The sequence below is a fragment of the Drosophila rhopaloa genome, unplaced genomic scaffold (genome assembly GCF_018152115.1).
Source record: "Drosophila rhopaloa isolate 14029-0021.01 unplaced genomic scaffold, ASM1815211v1 contig_164, whole genome shotgun sequence".
Lineage (NCBI taxonomy): Eukaryota > Metazoa > Arthropoda > Insecta > Diptera > Drosophilidae > Drosophila > Drosophila rhopaloa.
In genome coordinates, this window is record NW_025335044.1 from 1,051,990 (window position 1) to 1,073,585 (window position 21,596).

The window sequence follows — 21,596 nt, forward strand, 5'->3', positions numbered from 1 at the left end:
CGATGTCAACAATACGATAAATCCATTTAAATCGATTTTGAATTATGTATTTAATACCTGCAATAGAGACATTTGCTAAAGTTATATCCATATATGTATTTAAAACTAATACAAACAACAACATGGACTCTTTTGGTGATGCTGATCAAGAACATATTTACTTTATTCAATACGTCCTCTTCAACGCATTACAATCTTCTGACCAATTTTATAATACCCTCTGCAAGGGTATACAAAATTGTTTTTTGAGATTTTCATTTCCATAAACCCAAAATTATCAGTCATTTCCAAGTAATTCCAATTAGTGATGGCGATTGGTTATATGTGTGTCCAATATTTTCCGAAAATTTCGCGATTTAACCCATTAGTTGACTTTAAATAATAGACAAAATTTAAAAAAATCGAAGGCGATTATTCGGTTGCAAAATTCAAATTAAACTTCACCTCCCTTCGGATGGTGATGTGGCATCTTCGAAGGCGGGGCCCTTACTGCCACTGGTTCTATGACACTATGTTTATTAGTCAAGCGAGCGTGTAGCGGAAAGGAAATAAGAAAAATATTGGACTCGAGATAAAACGGGGCAGTGAAGTACGGCAGGAGAAAAGGACGTTGAGGCAGCGGCGTCGCCGTCAGCTGAAGCAGGACTGCGACGCTGCGTCGCTGCTCAAGCCTTAGAAAATTGACAACAGAGCTCGAGAGCGAGCTTTGAGAGAGACTGCACTAACACCAAGACGGTTGTGTAAGACACACAATGCACCCACACTCAGGCAGGCTCCCTCGCCGGCAAAAAGTGGAAAAAATTCGCGAATGTTTTGCTAAAATAGCTTATAGAGACTCTCTCTCGCTCTCTGAGGTGTAGGCTCTCCCTCTTGTTTGGCGACTCCTAAGCTAAATATTGGCGCGCTGCTGCACACCCATGCCAAATACACATCACAGGCACAGACACGAAAAAAGAGAAAGAGGCAACCCACGGACGGACACACAACCAGACAGAGAAACTGTTCAGACGACGAGGCATCGCTGAGAGGCGAGCTAAGTTGAGTCGCGTTGAGTCTCGTTTCGGGTTCGGACTCGATTTAGATTCGCGTTGCTTCGCATTCGGTTTGTTATTTTTTGGCATTTTGTTCGATTTTTCGTGCCGACATCTAATAAAAAAGCTGTACACCGCGTACGTACATGTGCGGAGAGCGCTCCCGTTGAGAACTTGTGAGGCAGCCATCAAAAATAACTAAAAATGTAGTCGGCCAGTGACACAAACCGAAATAAAACGCAAAAGTGCACCGAAAACAATCGCCAGGCGGGCAAAGTGTTGAATAAACAACGCATAAATTACCTGGGTGCCCCCCAACGCGGCGTATACGCAACGTCGCCCCTAAAGGAAAGAGGAAGCTGCCGGAGGAGGCTTAAAAGTGATGAATAACATAACCGCCTAATGAAAATTGGACATGTCCTTTGGAGTAATGGGAAATGACTCTTGGCTGAATTAGTAGCAGTTTCGCGATCGTCTGCAGTTTGCTTTTTGCAACATTGCAACTGCATCTACGTATCTGTGTGTATCTGCCACGCCACTGCACTGGTAGAGGTATCTTTGCGATTTTCGGGTCGACTCGGGGGTGTCTGTGTGAGCACGTGCATCTGTGTGCGCTGCGAGCTGCGCCTGTGTTAGCGGGCCGTTGCAATTGCAATTTTTCGCCCGTACTTCCTCCAGCTCCCTCGTTCCGAGCTTCGACAAGTCGTGCCATTGCCTGCCGCAATCAGCATTTTGAGGTTAGTGTCTTTATACCCTGTATACTAATACAGCCGTTGGGTCCCACACACACAGTCACATTATGTCAAACTCCCAAGAAGGGGAACTGGATGAATTTGTATGGCCTTTAGTCATAGATACGAATTCAGATACAGATTTATTGGCTCGATAAGTAGCTGAATTGGGATATATTGGGTTCTCGATGTGAGTTGCGAGCCCCCAAAATCCGTCTGCGCCCATATGTATGTACATATAGACAAAGAACACGAATACTTAATATCTGCCACAGTTGGTGGAGGTGTGAAAAAATAGGCAGTATGTCCATGCATACATAAAGTATGAGATGAGCTCCACAAACCAAGTTCAAAAGACAAGTCAAATAAACATTTTGTGATAAGGCTGCATTTGGAAAAGACCCAAAAGAGATGCATGGGTTGCGAAAATTGATTAAAAACCTACTAAAAGTATAAATAAACACAACTAAAATGTTTGCGCGTAAATCAAGTTGACAAATGCAAAGGAGATTTTCAGGGGGTTTGGGGAGGGGGATTGGTGCGGTCGGCCGGTGGCGAAATAAGGGGGCGCTGGAAAGGGGCGGCACACACAAAACGGCACTAATGAGCAGAGAAGCTCAAAGCAGAAGGCGCAAAACTAAAGCGATAGCAACAACAAAAATGGCCACAAATCATTTGCAATTTTTATTTGCTTTTTTGCTCTCCGATTTTTTGCGAAATTCTCCCTGGGGCTGAATTCATTTATATTTTTGGTGTCTGGGTTGAGTCAATGGTGGGGTAGGGGGAGTGGGATGGGAAGCGGGGGCAGCCGAAAGAGTAGGGCATTCGTATGTGTGCGTAGCCACGATGGTGTGCGAATGTCAGGCCATAAAGGAATATGATGAATTATAAGCAAAAACGATTTTCGCACAAAAAACTAAAATCCACAAAATGTTCAACAATAAAACAAGGAAAATCACTTAATTGTGTGTGCGTGTGTGTCTGTCGTAGTTGTCTTGTCGTTTTTTCAGCTTGTATATCTAACAGATACATCTCCGACTCCTAATGCATGTGTGGCGTGCTGTGGGACGTCCATCTGCCGTCGAGCGATGAGTTCGTTGCCGGTTGAAATGTTAGTTGTCACACAACAGGGCTCACATTTGGGCGCCAATTAAATGTAAGGAGATTTGCCAAAAACAAGATAACTACCTGCGAAACTTCAAAAACCCTTTCAAAGATAAAATGTTAAACACCTGAATGGAACTCTACTGAATATACTGACTATATAGGGGTTCTTATCTGGATTCCTTTATTCAATTATTTTGGTGGGCCAAAAAATACATAAAAGCTACGCAGATAGCCTAAAGCAGCAAACGTTTTTTCAGAAACGCTCTCCGAAAACAAATAAATAGAGGAAAAATGCCCATTCGGCTGTTTTTGTGAGTCACTTCTTGCTTTAATTTTATTTTGTTTTTATTTACTCTCACATCTCTATACCTGTCGCTGTAGTTTATGCGCTCCCTCTCTCCTTCTCTCTTGCTCTCTTTCTCTGTCCCTAGAGCGCTCTCTCCTCCCTCACATCTCCTCCCCTTTCCGACCCGCTGGAGCTCTCTTCGTTGTGTGTGTGCGAGTGTGGCGCTGGCAGAGCTTTTGTACATTGAATTAGATAGCTGCACAAATTACGCTAAAGTGTTTTGCCGCTCATTTTTTGTGTCTGCTGGTGCAGCAACAAGCGCAAAAACTTTTGGCAATTTGTGTATTTTTATGTTTTCTGTTTATTGCCTTAACCTTGAAGGGTGTTCTATTTAGCCATTTGATTAAGGGTACAAAAGATAGTCCCCTGGAAAGGAGGGCCATTTGCTAATGTGTGTTTTTTATTGACTTGTGAACAAAGACTCGCATTTAATTACTATATTTCCATTTTTAAAGTTGACCCTAAATTTGGTGTGTTATTTATTATTAAGCTGATAAAATATAACTAGCATTAAGCGACTCTCCTGGTGAGTGAAAACGTTTAAAAGGTTGGCATTTTGTAAAAAAAGGTGTCTGTCTGTCTTTTTATACCCTTGCAGAGGGTATTATAATTTTAGTCAAAAGTGTGCAACGCAGTGAAGGAGACATCTCCGACTCTATAAAGTATGTATATTCTTGATCAGGATCACACACCAGGAGAGTCGATCTAGCCATGTCCGTCTGTCCGTCCATCTGTGCGTCCGTCCGTCTGTTTCTACGCAAACTAGACCCTCAATTTTAAAGCTATCTGCTTGAAACTTTCCCAAAAGTTTTGCTATTGCAGGTAGTATATAAATCGGGGGGAGCCGGATCAGCAACTAAAAATTAAAAAAAGGATAACTTTGTAGTTACTACGTTACTCGTAGAGTAAAAGGGTATATTGTATTCGTGCAAAAGTATGTAACAGCTAGAAGGAAGCGTTTCCGACCCTATAAAATATATTTATTCTTGATCAGGGTCACTAGCCGAGTCGATATAGCCATGTCCGTCTGTCCGTCTGTCCGTCCGTATGAACGCTGAGATCTCGGAAACTATAAAAGCTAGAAGATTGGCATTTTGCATGCAGATTCTAGGAGTTCCTACGCAGCGCAAGTTTGTTTCAAAAAGGTGCGACGCCCCCTTTAACGCCCACAATCGCTTATATACGATTTTAAAAATTTAAATATTTCTGAAAAGTAAAAATGCAGTTTTATTGTGTTTATCAGTACCTATCGAAATGTAGAAGAAATTTTTCAAATCCGACCATTCGTTAAAAAGTTATGCGTGATCAAAGTTTCTATCTCCATCTCCCTCGCACTCCCTTTACCTGAGTAACGGGTATCTGATAGTCGGGGCACCCGACTATAGCGTTCTCTCTTGTTTTTTAATTACGGTAAGTAATTTAAAAAAATCGGACATCTGTATCATATGGCTCCCATAGAAAAAATAAATAAAAATAAATAAATTATTTTGCTGTTTTTCTATTTATCAAAATATTTCTTTGAGGTATAGTAATTAAATGCTATATCAGAATTACGCTTTTAATTTTGGTCAAAATCGGATAGCTGCCATTGTTTTGTAACAACTGCAAGGTTATATAATTTTCGTCTTGCCAAAGTTTGCCTCCTTTCTTATTTTAAATTAAAATCAAGTTACATAGACTTCGAGATAGAGAAACAATATTTATTTTGGAGAAGGAGGTTCAAACTATGGAAATTCGAGTGCTCAGTATGGTTTAAAAACGTTCCTCATAAGATCAAGAGACAATTCCCATATTCAAATAAAATATTAAATATAAAGTTCGTTATTTTTTTGTATAATTTGTTTAAAATGAATATTAATATGAATATTAATATTATTTCTCTGTCTCGTATATTAATATAAATACTAAATTATCTTTAGAATAATTGCTTTGTTTGGCCAATTGTCTTTTGACAATTCGATCCAAATATTAGTGAAAAAATCGTACTCTCATAAACAATTTTCCTAAAAAATCCGGTTGAGTTATAGAGAAGTCTTATTAAGGAAATTTTTCTTACGAAGATGAAATGGTATCAATTATAGTTGCAACAGAGCTATTAAAAATTCGGTTAAGGAAAGTTGGAGCTATGAAAGTTTGACTTTAATGTTATAAATTCAATGTTTGTTATGCATTTAAGCGTAAATAAAGTACTAAAGTGAAAAAATCGAGTTAGGCGAATTTGGATTACATATTGATCATGTTGTTTCCTGAGCACTTCTGAAGGTATGCGAGCAAAGGCCGGAATATTTCTCCCTTAGACCAAAATCGTTGTCCAGTGCGTTAGTAGCTAGCTAGTGGGTACATCCTCAATGAGTGTGTAGCGAAGCCAAACGAGATACAACCGCGATGGATAATGGGAGCAAAGCTGGGCGGGCAATTGCGAGCAGACTCCACCTACTTTACACCTGACGGCCTAGGCACAAGGCAAGACACACGCTGCACCAGAAGATACACGTTACATGACACCAGATACTGGAACTGCACTCACGAGCGCGAAAACTAAAAGCTTTGCTATTGGCAATGTTTTACGGCGTCATTGGCTGCGTCGCTGTTGGACGCCATTCGAACAGAAATAGAAACTGAAATATCATTCTCCCTTTAAAGTAGACCACGACTTGTGGGTGGGGCAGCGGTTGCAGCTGGTGTCGGGCTCGTTGACAACTTTCACTGCCAGCGGAGCGTGAGTCAGAAATTGCCGACTCAATTTCGCCGGCGAAGAGTACTCGAAAAATGGAGTTTACAAACACAAATAGTTACATTTTTTTACGTCTAACTTTCCTAGTTTGCAGTTGCCCCAAGTCGAACTAGATTTAATGGCAATAAAAGCATTATTATCCAAAAGCAATAGTTATAAATTTATATGGTTGCGATTTCAGATGGCAATTGATAAAACCGATTTTAAAAAATATATTCAGAATACAATCTAAGAATATTTAAAAACAAGAAAGGAAAGCTAGCTTCGGGCGGAGCCGAAGTTGATATACCCTTGCAGAATACTCTATAAATTATATTCTCCAAAATTATTCATTTGATGCATTCTTGATACTCATAAAAATCCCAACTTCCTATCTTTACAAACACCAAAGTTATGGCATTTCCGATCAATCAGTTATATGGCGGCTATAGGATATAGTCGGCCAACCCCGGCCGTTCCGACTTATATACTGCGTGCAAAGGAAAGAATGGTGTATGCAAAGTTTCAATTCGATGACTTAAAAACTGAGAGACTAGTTTGTGTAGAAACAGACAGACGGACATGCTTATATCAACTCAGGACGCGATCCTGGTCAAGAATATATATACTTTATAGGGTCGGAGATGTCTCATTCACTGCGTTGCACACTTTTGACCAAAATTATAATACCCTCGGCAAGGGTATAATTATATCGCCCTAAAATGGTCTAGTTAATGCAGTATATTCGTTTAGCTGTAGAAAAACAGAGGTTCAAACAAACAGTAAAAATTTAAAATTTAATAAGAGCCTCAAAAAGTCAAAAGCAATATATGGAAAATAACTAAAAACAAGAAAGGAAGCTTGCCAAAGTTGATATACCCTTGCAATTATTACAAAACGAATTCTATTTGATATTGTTGTCCGTTTTTGACAAAACTAAATTGTGATATAGTTAATAATTAATATTTGATAGATTATAATTAGAACCGTAACTTCATAGTAGTTGCTCCAAAGAAAAAAAAAACGGAAATGTCTCCTTCACTGCGCTGCAAACTATTGACTGAAATTATAATACCCTCTGCAATGGTATAAAAAGGGTCAAAATGTTTTTCTAATTTGAATTTAGTTATTTTGTGTGTACTTGCCCGCAAAAGCTTTAAAGTTGGCTAAATTCGTCAGATCCCGATAAAGAATATATTAACTTTATATGGTAAAAAATGTTTTCTCATCTGCGTTTCAAGTCTCTGCCTAAAATTCGTATACTCCTTGCAAGAGCTTACAAATCCTATCACTACGCCCTGGGTACTAACCGGGATTAGTACTGGTGTCTGATAAAAAAACTAAAAATTGAAATAAAGAGCGAAGAACGCATTGCACCCTGTACTAGAATAATAGAAGAGATGTTGTGGAAGATCGGCGAAGGGGCAGACAACAGAATAAACAGCCGAGCCTACAGATAGTGTGACGCGGAATCGAAAGGGAAGGCGACCTGCGACGACAACGAACGCATAAATTGCAAATGCTGTTGCTCTGCCAATGGAGCGCAATAATTCACAAATAGCAACTGCAACGACAACGGCATCGGCGGCGGCGGCGTATATGTATGTACATACATACTTCGACTGCATTTGACACGAAGTGCAATCGGTGGAGAACGCAGCACGACTACATCTGCGACTCCTTCCCTGTGTGCAGCTGAGTTTCTCGCAGCTCGCGTTCATTTGCGGGTTCAAGGTAGTTTGGATCTCTCGCCTTGCCAGCACTCGATTACCGATGTTCGATTTCCGATTCATGACGGGGGTTTTTAGGCCACAAGTTTATACACAATAGTCACGGGTTTGATCTGAACACTTCGTTAACTTGGTTCTAAACTTGCCAAACTTTAGTTTAAATAAGATCGTTATCATTTGCTACCTTAAGTCCTTCTTCAGAATGGTTGCCATATTAAAGAAAGAAAAAAACCAAATTAGTTTCATAGTGGAACCACTTTTCAAAAAAAAAGTATTTTTATCAGTTCTAAACTTTTTTTTATTGAAACCAGTAGAGTCACTCGGCTAACGAATTCCAAAATAAATATGGCCGCAGCTGATGAAGCGTATCGACATTTATAGGTGGCGCCATCTGCTGAACTGCAACAATACCACAAGCTGAGAGGGAGTAGCACCCCCGCCCCCCGCTGACAGTTCTTTCGCTGTCTTCTGATTAAAACCAAGAAAGCTTAGATGTATTGATTGGGTTCGCTTTCATGATTGGGAAAAAAATCATATTTTGAACCAGCAGCAGGTTTGAAGTTTCATCAATCATTGAAGAGGTCCATTCAACCGACTAATACCCACATTTTGGTAACATAGCGTTACAATAGACGTCTAATCAATTCAATAACTCGATGTGTTTAACTGGAACGCCTCTGGCGTTGAGAAGGACCTATTTGGAAACATTTCATTCTTCATATTGCTAAGGCTGGCTGCTGCTTGTGGATCAGTCAACAGTTAGCACTTGCGGCACTATGCAAGCTGTCTCTGTCCCGGCGATATATCTCTGGGCTAGTGTATATCTGGGAGCCTGTCCATGCCTGTGCTGCGCGAGGCGTACGCTCTCCGAGACCTTGATCCCGCATTAAAAAGTTGGCACGTCGTCGTCATCGTCGTTAAACAAAAAATAACACAGCACAAAGATAAAACCAAACCGAAGCCAAAAAACGAAAGGCAAGAGAGTAGGGGAGACAAGTGAGTCAAGACAGACCGGCAAGGCATGACAACAAAGGAGGAAACATGTGGACAACCGCTTTGTGGGTCGCCTGGTACTGGGGGAATCGGTTCGGAGGGAGGAACTCGCCTGCCTGGCATGCGGTGTCCATTTATGCGCCACTCCTCCCAATCAGCCGCTGATGATCTTCATTGTTTTTAATTTGCCAGGCATTTCTGCTAATGTCTCCGGCCTTTTCACTTTTTTTGTAGGTTTGCAGTGATTTTAAGAGTTGGATGCGTTTTGCATGCCAAATACATAGCACAGCTGAAGGCATAGCCGCTAAGATAGAGTGGAAATAGTGTTGCTATTCCTGAATAAGGGCCTTATTGAATTCATCTCTGCAATATCTTTCAATAAGTTTATTTTCTTTTTCAGGTGAACAACATGAAATCGCATCAATTAAATCATCTTTGAAACCCATTTTAAACCAACAAAGAAAAAGGATAAAATTTAATTTTAAATTAAAAAGAAAACTTAACGAGTTCCGGGCAAACGAAACTACAAAAAACAAGTTTATAAACCAAAATAAATAAATGAGACACTTAAGAAGAAAGGAATTTAAAATTTGATCAACATGAAGAGAAACAAATAACCAGCAGAAACCACAGCGGCCATACGCGCAGCACAGTTACGAAAGTCAAGAGAACCCGCAAAAATGTGCATCAGAAGTCAATAAAGCAGGGACTTCGAACTAATCGAAAGCGACGTAAGAGCCACAGGCAAAATCAAGTGCTACCCCAACAAAGAAACAGCCAGTACCTACAAGGACCCAATTGAGCAGAGGATCAGCAGCAATGGCCATAAACTTTTCGGCTTCCTTTGCAGCCTGCATAGCAGCCGGACTGAAGGTGCCTCGCCAGATCATGTACTGCATAACCCAGGACACGGGCCAGCCGTACGTGCTCTACAAGGACTCGCAGGACGCAGAGCGCAACCCCGGTGCCATAGGCGCCAGTCCCGCCCAGTGGGGCAGCGACATGTACCCCAACATCCAGCAGCAGGCCCAGCAACACCTCACCGCCCAGCAGCAGCAGCAGCAACAGCAGCAGCAGAACGCGGCGCAAGCAGCTGCCCAGGCGGCAGCCGTGGCTGCGGCAGCGGGACAACCGCAGAGTCCTCCTGGCGGCGGACAGGAGACCCGGGACAACGGCAGCGGCGACGGGCGTCAGCAGCAGGTGTCGCCCTCCTCGAGTCCGTATCCCGTGCAGCAACAGCAGCAGCAGCAGCAGAGGGCGAACGGGGCAGGCGACGAGGACCCCATGAATCAGGTAAGCCTAGACGTCAAGGTTCGTCCAAAGCCCAGATTACTTCATATCCTCTGTTACAGCTCACCAACCAGCAGAACTCCGCGCCCAACCAAAACCAAAGCAGCAATGACCCCCAGCATTCGGGCTCCAATGCGGGCGAGCCGGGCAACCCCCACGTTCAGCAGAACGGTGGACCCCAAAGCGATCCGGGCAACGGGTTCCAGACTCCGGACTACTACGCCCCCCGCCACGCGGCACCGCAAGGAGGGATGCTAGCACCGCCTGGTTTCCCGCCGCTCCACTATCTCAACAAGGGCGTCCTGCCCATGGAGCAGTCCGGCGGAGGAGGTGGGGGTGGCGGCGGTGGGGAAGCTTACGCGCTGCCCGAACTGCTGCCCGCCCAGCAGAACGGCCAGCAGAATACCGGACCAGCGAACGCCAATGCCAATGAAGGCGGTGCGGGAGCCAACGGCGGCGGAGGAGTGGGCGGGGCGACGGGAGCGGGCGTAGGCGTGGGTTCTGTGGGCGTGACGAGCAGCGGGAGGACGGGCAACGGCCCAGGACGCCCGCACAAGAACAAGCCACACAGCGACCTGCGGCTGTTTAAGTGCCTAACCTGCGGCAAGGACTTCAAGCAGAAGAGCACGTTGCTGCAGCACGACCGCATCCACACGGACGCGCGTCCCTTCCCGTGCTCCGAGTGTGGCAAGCGCTTCCGCCAGCAGTCGCACCTCACCCAGCACTTGCGCATCCACGCCAACGAAAAGCCCTTCACCTGCCCGTACTGCTCGCGCAGCTTCCGGCAGCGCGCCATTCTCAACCAGCACATACGCATCCATTCGGGTGAGAAGCCCTTCGCCTGCCCCGAGTGCGGCAAGCACTTTCGCCAGAAGGCCATCCTCAATCAGCATGTGCGCACCCACCAAGGCGAGCGACAGATACAGATAACTTACTTAACGATGCAGATGCAGATACAGATTCGAACAGGGATTCAGATAGGGATAGCGCTAGGACAGACCCCGGTTAGGTGCAGCCAGCCGATCCGCAGGCTTGGCTTGTCTCATACCGTTTTGGAAACTGATTTCCCTGCAAAATTTAGTACTTTCTGCAATTGAGCAAACTTTTGGCATCATATCTAAATTGCCCCTATTGTTATACCCATTTGGCTCGTGGACTTGCTGAGGGCGTATACGAAAGGCGAAGTTAAAGCTAACTCTTAAACCATCTTTGGAAAAAATTTAAAATTTTACCACCTTCCGATTGTCTCAGCAAGTTAGCAGCCAGAAAAGAATCCTTCCCCCCCAGATAATCAGAAAGCTAGGCAGTTTTTTGAAGATTTGCATCTCGGCTGCGCGCCAAGTTTAAGCGCTGCTAACAGTAGCCTTCTCTCGCTTGACTACTTCCATGTGACACTGCGGATCAACACGTCTCCCTCACAGACGTCTCGCCACATCTCATCTTCAAGAACGGGCCGCACCCGACCCTGTGGCCCTCGGACGTGCCCTTTCCCGGCGAGGACAACGACACCAAGGGGGACATTGCCGGCACGGGCGGCGGCTACCACGACGAGGACTCCCAGGGAACGCCGGACGGCAGCGGCGGAATGCACTACCCGTCCTACTTTAAAGACGGCAAGGGTGAGTACTAGAGTGCGGTGCGCTTGAAAGCAGCTACCTTCTAATCAGACCCTCGCACAGGCCAAAAGATACTGCCCGAGGTCCTGCAGCACATCGGCGTGAGGCCGGCAAACATGCCGCTCTACGTGAGATGCCCCATCTGCGACAAGGAGTTCAAGCAAAAGACCACCCTGCTGCAGCACGGCTGCATCCACATCGAGTCGCGACCGTATCCCTGCCCTGAGTGCGGCAAGCGCTTCCGCCAACAGTCGCACCTCACGCAGCACCTGCGCATTCACACCAACGAGAAGCCCTTCGGCTGCATGTACTGTCCGCGCTTCTTCCGCCAGCGGACCATCCTCAACCAGCACTTGCGCATCCACACCGGCGAGAAGCCATACAAATGCGGCCAGTGTGGCAAGGACTTCCGGCAGAAGGCCATCCTGGACCAGCATACGCGCACCCACCAGGTAGTTGTAGCCTGGCCTCGACCCGCTTAGGCCCGATTTCTTAGTGCCATCTAAAGGTTCTAGTCCGTAACCGATCAAAAAAGCTAACAAGAAAGCAAATTCTTCAGAATCCTAAATTCGTTTTGGCTTTATTATGTTATTTAGAGCTAGTACTAGTAAAATCAGCATCGAGTCTGAATGTGATTTAACTCAACAAATCATGGAAAAACAAATAGCTGTTAGCATTTAAGCTAATATCAGCTAATTTAAGCAAACTGAACAGATCAATCAAACTTAATTTAGATCAAGTAGATCCTCAATTCTTTTCATCGGACTAATTAACTAACGTGACATTTTAAAGGTCCGATTTAAATTTTAGAGCTAATAGAGCCTTTGATTTTATGGGTTTATGATTTCAAGAAGCCTTTTTTTGATCAAATCGAATAGTTGTAAATGTTGATTATTTTTCACACCGAAGTCTTTTAGCATCCTAGTCAGCCCAGAGTCCTAATCCATGAATTCTTGTCTCACCGCACAGGGAGATCGCCCCTTCTGCTGTCCGATGCCGAACTGCCGTCGGCGCTTTGCCACGGAGAACGAGGTCACTAAGCACATTGACAACCACATGAACCCCAACACCACCAAGGTCCGTCGTCAACAGCAACAGCAACACCAGCAACAGCAGCAGCAACAGCAGCAACAGCAACAGCAGAACAACAACACCGTCGCCCAGGTGGCCTCGGTGGCCAATCATCTGATGACCGACGCCAAGAGCCTGGCGGCCCAGCAGTTCCTCAACAACAACAACCCGACGACGGTGGACAACAAGGCCAACATCCTCCCGGTGCGCAGTATAGCATCCAACGCGGCGGCCGCTGCCGTCGTCCAGCAGTCGGTGGTAAAGAACGAGCTCTACTTCCCGCAGTGCTACGGACCGCCGTTCCAGCATCCCTTCCAGACGCAGCAGGCCCAGCAGCCTAGCGTGGCTCACGCCAACGGAGGTCCCACGCCGCCAGTGACCGTGACGGTGGCCAACTCGGTGTCCTCCGGCGTGGTGGTGCAGCAGAACGCTTCCGCCTCCGTGGTGGCCCAGTGACATCCCACCACTGGAGCAACTGGGGCACAACAGCAGCAGCAGCCGTCAGCGGCGCAGCAGCAACACCACCAGCCGCCGCCACCGCCGCCCACGTCGTCCGCCCATCACATTGCAGCAGCGGCCGCCGCTGTCACCGCAGCGACGCCTTCATCCGCCCACGCCTCACCAGTGGCGGGGCCACAGACTGTGACGCTGTCGATCACGCTGCCGCCGCCGCCGGCCTCCCACACGGTCCACCCTGGTCATCCCGGACATCCGGGGCATCCAGGTCATCCGGGCGTGACCAACGGAGCTGCGCCTCCGCCTCCACCAACTCTGTCACACGCGATTCCCATTCATCCACACATACACTCGATATTCGGATCTCTATGATGTCATCAGTAGGAGAGACAGGAGTAGTAGGCAGGCATTCAAATTGAGGACAACACACTATTCACCATATTTCATAGGTTCGATTAGTTCTTTAGTATAAGATGCATACAAATTCTCCTAGTTTTTAAAACTAAACTTGAAACCACAAAACACAGTTTTGGTAATGGCAAATGAACGAGGCGCTGAACAGAGGAGTCGCAAACACGCAAACAGGACGATTACTAGTCTTTTTAAAAAAGGACTCTAAACTCCTTTGATACAAACCATAAACATGAAATGCAAATGGTCAATGTTTAAGAGAAGCAAAGAGCGGAAAGAGAGAGCCAAAACACAACGTTATACGATTCCTTTTTGATAATTTGTTTAAGCACCCCAAACACTTTAAAGACTACAAATACATCAAATATTTATATACACACAAACACACGGGCACTCAAGGAAAAGCTAAGTTCGTCAGTCTTGATTTTTGATACAATCGACCGAAGATATACGATTTAGGCCTAAAATTAGGATAGCTCAGATATATTGAGGATCAATATGTGACGTGATAGATAGGGCAGCTAGAATCTGTTTTGAGCGAAGAATAAAGGGGGCGAAGGGAAAAAGAAGGAAAGGAAAATGAGGAGGAAACGCAGACGTTGGCGCTGAGCAAATTGTTTTTTGAAGCAGCATCTAAGCTTAAGTTTTGTTTTTCAGATAGGTTGAAGTATTGGAGTTTTTGTTTAATGAATACGGTTGATTGGCTTAGCTGGGTGACTAGCTTGCCTAAGCCAACGGGACTAGCCGAGCCCACCAAACTCTTATTATAAATTTATTTTTTCATTTCAATTGATATGTGATTTTTAAAGTGTATAAAATAATACTGGAATGCAATTTAAAGATACGAAAAATCAACAATAAGTTATAAAACCATAAGTACTTTAAACTAGAATTCATTTGTTGTCTTCCCCAACTAATTATGTGTAATTTATGTTGAGTTTTTATTTAGTAATTAGGCATACGTTTAACCCAAATATGTCCACACAATTGCACACCCACTAGGCAGACACAAGAACTGAGCAGGAACATCATGTTTATATAGCAGGCAATTCAAATGTGACTCTTAAGGTGCCATACAAATGAACAATAGTCAAAAGGTAATAGATAAACCACCTATCAAGCTTCCAACTTATACCCAATTTGATCCACCATATAAAGACCCCCGAACCCCCACCATCTACGTTCTTCCCCTGTCAACTGTGTGGATATAACCGACAAATTTAGTTTCTTATCAAATTTTCCAATGTACCGTCAAAGCATTTATGATTGTTATTAATCTTTTAGCATATGTTTCCTACATATTTATATGTAAAAGTATATACATTTTATGTATATGTAAAGAAAAATCGCGAAAGAGCAAAATTAACTTTAGTTTAGTCGTTTCACTTTATCAAGTATCTACTCATTATTTAATAAATTTAGTAATTAGTCAATTAAGTTTCTATTGGAATCAAAGCAAGTGCTCCGAATACGATTTGTTTTCACTGTTTTAAACTTAATGATTATCAATTATGTTTGGATACATTATTTAATTATTTCAATAAAACAATTATATATTTTATCTGATTTTAAGTTTGTATTATCATTTTTTGAAAATCTATTACCTTGATCCTTACCAAAGTCTGTTTCTTTTTAATTCCCTTATACACGATTTAACCCAATCAATTTTGGAATTATACAAATCAGCGACTATTTCGGCTTGGGCAAGCGTCTGGTTTTTGTGATACGAGTGTCGCTGGCAAAAGTTTCGGCAACAATGGCTTATTCAAAATTGTACATAGCACGTTTCGGCTTAAACTAAATGTAAACCTACCAGCAAAAGTTTTATAAATAGTTTGAACAAATTGTTTGACATTGTAAAATATTTAATAACACCTACGGTTACGGTTAATTTAGTCAAAATTTTAAAATTACTTTTTAGGCACGTTAAAATATCACATCTAAATCAATATTGATGGAGGAGAAAAATGATAAATACGAAAATATTGCAATGCTCTGGCACAAAGGCAACCAACATCCAAAAATTTTTATGGTAACCAATATGGTGGCTTTTATTGGAATTAGACCAACGGGACTTGATCGGAATGATCAGCATGATTTGCTATAAAAACACAAAGCTTAACACTAAGCTGTAGCAAACCTTTAGGCCTTTTAGACAAAATTTTATTAATCCTTTCGGCTTTAAAAAATCGAAAAAAATCGATATGAACAAACGACGAAAACACACGAACCTTTTGGCTTTAAATCAAAATTATTTTTAGTTTTAGTTAAAAAACAAATGAAAAAGTTTATGAGAATGATTATATCAAAGTAAATTATGGCAAATTATGCTATAATTCCAATAAAAGCAAAATTTAGACTGAATGTCACTGTGATAAATGCAAATTAAAAACAAAACAACCTAAACGTAAAACTTTTGTACATTTTAGGCATTAATACAAAATTTAAAGCATACACTTAATCAAAAACAAAAACATACATTTAGGCGCAACAAAATCTAGCATAAAGACAGAAACTAAGAACAAAATTTTCAATCGCTCCAAAATCATTTTGCAGACCAATCCAGGAGATTTTAAAATCTCCTACAATGCTCTGTAATTTGCAATTATTTCCCACTCATTATTATTTAATATAATTTATGTTTGATTCCTTCTTTCAGTTTCTTGATGTATTATTTAATTGATTTCATAGTTGCTAACAAAATTTCATAGCAAAAATGAGTTTAAAGAAAGCTGCAAAATGGGGTACACCAGCTGCTTCCGTGGAATCTTGCCTTTGGAATTCTTCCGAAGGGCATCAAAAAGTGAAGACCAATGACCACACCGGCCAAGACAAATATAGAAACAACGGTCACATGTATATCGAGGATCTAACAGTGATCGTGAGGTAATACTTGATATGGCAGTAAGCCTAGATAGATAAAGGGGCTACAACATGACAAACCAAACAGACCAGACCGGGAAAAAACATACCATTGTAGAACCCTGACAAACAGTCGATGGAGGTACATAGTGCAGAGACATAACGCAGAGAAGGAAAACTGCTGAGGAGAAATAGGAAAACACAAACAAAGTTACAAGCATACCTAACAAAAAACAATAGCCCAATTTAAATAACCAAGAGTACAAATACAAGTAATTTTTATAGCAGAAATTTTAATTGCAGTATCAAAGAGCCATAATAAGTAAACATAAGTAACATGTAACCATAAAGCAAATCCAAGAAACACAAACACACAACGTAAACAGAGGCATGGTAATATTTTAAACTTGGCACATCAAAATCGACAAAGAAAAACCAAACTGAGAAAAGTAAATAAATCTGGAATCTGCGTTTCGATTAAAAATCGTGACACCCTGAAAATCAAAAAAAAAAACATAAGTAAACAGATAAAGTAAAATCCTTTCTTCTTAAAAATTAAAAATGAAAAATTATAATACAACTAATAATAAATAGAATATAATATAAAAAGATATCAGAATAATATTTGAGAACAATTAAAAAATTATCACCTTTCCGGCTTACATTTCAGACTCAGATATAGTTCAATCCCAGAGATAAAGCAAAATTCATAGAAAATGCCTACAACAAACATACAAACTACAATGAAGCAAAATCGAAAAAGAAAGGGTTGGGGATGGTGGCAGTGTAATCTGTGAGTAACCTTCCATCCCACAATTTTCAGAAGCGAATGCATTATAATTGAGTACAGCCGCTTTCTGCAATAGTGATAATAGTTTTTAAGTCAACCACCAAGCATCAAAGCAACCAACAAAGAAAAATAACTCAAGAGAATCAACAAAGAAAATGAGAATATTAAAAAATAGATAAATACACATTGAAATAGCAACGGTAAGCACTAATTTAAAGAAATGAGGAATAACAATGACACTGATAATTCTGAAATAAAATGAGATATAATAATATTTATAACAATATAAAAGCCCATTGAACAACAGCTGTTTGATTTAATAAAAAAAATTGTCAGTAACACGCAGTTAACGGATTTAATTCGATTTCCAATGAGATTTTTAGTTAAATTACCAAATATCCGAAAGGAAGGCGATAACCAAAGAATGAAATGGATTACTGACACTCAAAATACTTAATAAAATAAAACCGATTCAAAAGTAAACGAATTGCAAAAGCAAAGAAAAATAGCGTATAGCATATGGAAAACCCTAAGCTCTTATATTATATGTATGGTGTATTATATTTTTTAACCTATTTAAGGCGTACTCTCTATATATACGATATATCTACTTATATTTGACGTAACCTTAAAAAGTTTGTGACAGCAGCTAGCTGCGTAAATAGGTGGAATACAGACTTTTAATTATATTGAAGCCAGATTGCTAAAATGAACCATAACCTGTTTTAAGTTTAAAAGAATACAAAATGAATAATGAATTGAAGAAATCCAAACAACAATAGCCTCGTTAGTTGTTAATTAAGCTTAAATGGCGATATTGATATAAACTCTAAACTCAAATTATTGCAAAAAGGTGGACAAATAAGGGATTAGATACTGTCCTGGGTCCGTTACGTCTCCGTGTCTTCGTTTTGGCAGAAAGGCCATAAACGGTAACCTCTAAGTTTTTGCAAAATTATTAATTCTTGTTATGTTGAACAATATATGAAAAGCTACCCAGAGTGATGGAATCAATAAAATGGTGTTGAATTATTCAACATCAAATGGAAATGGATTTTAGTGTTAGATTTCAGTTCATTGCGGATCACCGCCGAAATCACGAATTAAAAATGAGCAAAGTCATTATTTCTTTAGACATTATTATTATTTCTTTTAACAAGTTTAATTTCGGTCCGAGGGCCTAGGATCACTCTATTCCCTTGTGGAGGTTTACTTTTTGCAATAGACACCATGTGCCCATAGAACAAGTAATTTATTACAGACAGAAATCAAATGATTTATTTATATTATATACGAATTGTTGTTTTTGCAACAGGAACAAATCACAAACCAAATGAAATAGTACCGAAAATATTTTACAGAATTTTTACAAGTAACCGACTAACAAGAAATAAATACAGCTCTCAAATAGAAATAAAATGTCCGAATGTCAGTAAAAATAGCAGCAGATCTAAAATAAATCAATCAGACAGCTTACAACTGAGAAAAACAGCAAAAAAATAGTAAAAGTCGACGAGGTTCGACGAAAACGCCGAAAAAAACAAACTAAAACGGAGAACATATAGTTACATTTAATTAACAGACATAAAATTATATTCCATTAAGTGTTAAGTAAAGTATGCAAATGACAAGAAATTATTTTAAAACCTGCGCTTGCCAATGAGTTAGACACTCAAAGGAAGAAATCGTCAGATACGACGATTTACGATAAGTTCAATTACCCGAAGGATCAGACTACATCAGATTAGAGAACGAACCGAACACAATTTGTTATGTTAACATTCCTTTGATACATACTTTTGTAATTATTATAAACAATTGACAGGGACTACCATTTAATAACTACCATAGAAATAATAACTGAGCAGAGTCAATAGAATCAAATTTTATTTATGCAGATATCAGCGTCGGCTCCGGCAGTGAGCACTTATTATTAATTGTAACTCAACTCTAACTGTACATAAGCAATCACAAACTGCAACTGCAAATGCAATAGTACCAACGTAAGTAAATCAATTATTTCACTAATTTGGCTAACGAATAGCTAATGCACCAAGAAAAAGGAGAGCAGAGATCAACAGATGAGAAAAATTGTTCAAGCGGGATGGATAAGTAAAAGGTACGAGTGAGTTTCAAGAATTTCGCTATGAGTTAATCAGCTGAACGCAACATATCCATGTAGAAATATGACCACTGCTACTATGGCCGAATACGTTTTGTGACATACCCAGTAATAACTTTAATTTGTTTTTATCAGAAAGTGAGAATTTAATTGAAGATTAACCGGTTTTTGGTTTGTAGAGCAGACGTTTTAATCAAAACCATCAATCCAAATCAAAACCAAAATAGAATCAAACAAAGCAATAGTGATACAATACTGCCAGGATCAGGACACGTACCTGCCCTGGGCCAGCCAATAGCCAATAGCCTGATACAAGTAAATAACAATAAACCGAACAAATCTTTTAATTTACAACATATACAACAAATGCAACGGATACCGCAGCAGCAGCAACCATAGTACAATAATAATACATTTTTCTTATTGACCGACTTTTATACAACAGACAACAACAGCAAAACCCAATTGAGCAACTAATAGGAAAAGCAGCAGCAGATGATAAGAATTGATTATGAAAAGCATAGGAAGATGCAAAGCAGATTGAACCGAATCAAAAACAAATACCGAAATAGCGACAGAGGCGATTTGAAGTATACAACAAACATAAAGCAAGAGCAAGCAAACTACCTATATACATATATTTTTTAAAGAGGCAACGCAAAACCAAGAGCAGAAATAACAATAGCTAAAAATTGTTAAGCATTTTTCTATTTAAATTTTTATCATTTTGAATCGATTGAATGTAAAAAGCAAGTTATACATATAAAAATAAAAAACCTATGCATTGAAAATCAAAGCAAAAGAATGTAAAACTTTTTTATATTACAAGAGACAAACAAGAATAACAAAAATCTCACTTTCCTGGTAAAAATTGAATTAATTGGTACAAAAATAATAACAAATGATTGCACCTAAACAATAAAACTGGCTAACCAACATCAATGAAAAACATGATGTTAAAATATTTTGTATTCTGTTCTATTTCAGTACTAATTTCCAATCTAAACCAATCCTTAGTTATTAGTTAACACGTCGAGTTTAGATTTACACTTACAACTACTATTACCGGAACAACCATCAACAATTTTTGAAAAAACACTGGCAATTTAAAGAATGTTGTGACTAAAAACAACCATCATTGTTTTGGCTGAATAAAAAATGAGGTTCGAAATACCATTTAATAATTTGCACATAATAAAAGGTTATCTAAACTATTCAGAAATCATATTAACATTACAATCTAGAGGGAAAACTTTTAAAATAACATTACAAACGTTACAAAGTAAATGTTTGGAGACAAAAACTCGCACATCAGCGAAATCAAGACACTTTAGATATCAAAATCTGAATAAAAAATGGTGAGTAATCGAATGGCATTGAATTAAAAAAGACAAGACAAACATTTTGAAAAAAATTAAAAATATACCTTCTCGGCCAATTCCAAAGTAAAATTCTCGGAAAAAACAAGTAATCTCGGTCATTTCAAAATTGATTGCACAAAACAAGGTATACTCGAGTCATGGAAACTATTTAAAGGCAATTCACGTTTAATTAAATTTTTCGGAGCAAACAAAACCAAATTTTAAATTTAAGCCAAATGTGTAAGCATCATTTTTTACATAAAAATTAAGTAAAAATAAAAATAAATACTTAAGGCATTCAATGTAAGAAAAAAATTAAGTCGAAAATGAAAAAACGTTTAACAACTTTGAATATGAACGAAAAGTGAGAGTTTAGGAAGAACAAGCAAAGTGAATAAAAGAAATTCACCATCAAGAAAAAAGAACTACTAAACCAAAAAAAAAACTACCAAAAATTCAAAATTGTAATTGTTATAAGCAAATTAAAACACTATATACGCGAACATATATCCAGAAAATTCATAACACCAGCCAAACTAAAGGTAACCCCTAAAATTACACACATCCACACCCCCATAAAACCCCTGAAACATGCAACCACCAAAAACACACCAACATTCTCCACCACACACTCAGCCCCATACAACTTCCATTGGTTTAGATTTTAAGCATAATTTTTAACGTAATCGTCAGCCAAAAAGAAGGAAAAAATATCGAAAACACAAAAAACACAAAACCTATCATGGCAGTCCAAAATTAATCAAAAAAAGAATAAATAAGATTTTAAGGCAAGCAAATATTACCGAGTCAAAAATAAAATATTTAAGCAAGTAAACTTATGCAAAATCTTGCGTCGTCTAGTTTAATGTCGTAACGTTTTACTTTTTGTAATAATTAATTAATATTTAAATATATATTCTGTAACAAAGCAACAGCAACGGTAAACTCAAAAGTATAAACATCTAT

General features: G+C 40.1%; 1 protein-coding gene across 5 annotated transcripts; it reads left to right on the top strand.

Annotated features, from left to right (window-relative positions):
• The first annotated feature begins 1,038 nt into the window (after positions 1-1,038).
• Positions 1,039-19,673, top strand: LOC108038692 (zinc finger protein 768). 5 transcript variants are annotated; one of them, XM_044458367.1, is made up of 6 exons: positions 1,039-1,768; positions 9,052-9,944; positions 10,004-10,850; positions 11,363-11,560; positions 11,609-12,012; positions 12,527-19,673. In XM_044458367.1, exons 2-6 carry the CDS (start codon positions 9,471-9,473, stop codon positions 13,082-13,084), a joined length of 2,481 nt encoding a protein of 826 aa, XP_044314302.1. In that variant the 5' UTR covers positions 1,039-1,768; positions 9,052-9,470; the 3' UTR covers positions 13,085-19,673. The 5 variants fall into 5 exon arrangements, with proteins under 5 accessions (XP_044314302.1, XP_044314303.1, XP_044314304.1 ...); XM_044458368.1 differs by having other exon boundaries at positions 11,621-12,009; XM_044458369.1 differs by having other exon boundaries at positions 10,004-10,766.
• The last annotated feature ends 1,923 nt before the right edge of the window (positions 19,674-21,596 follow it).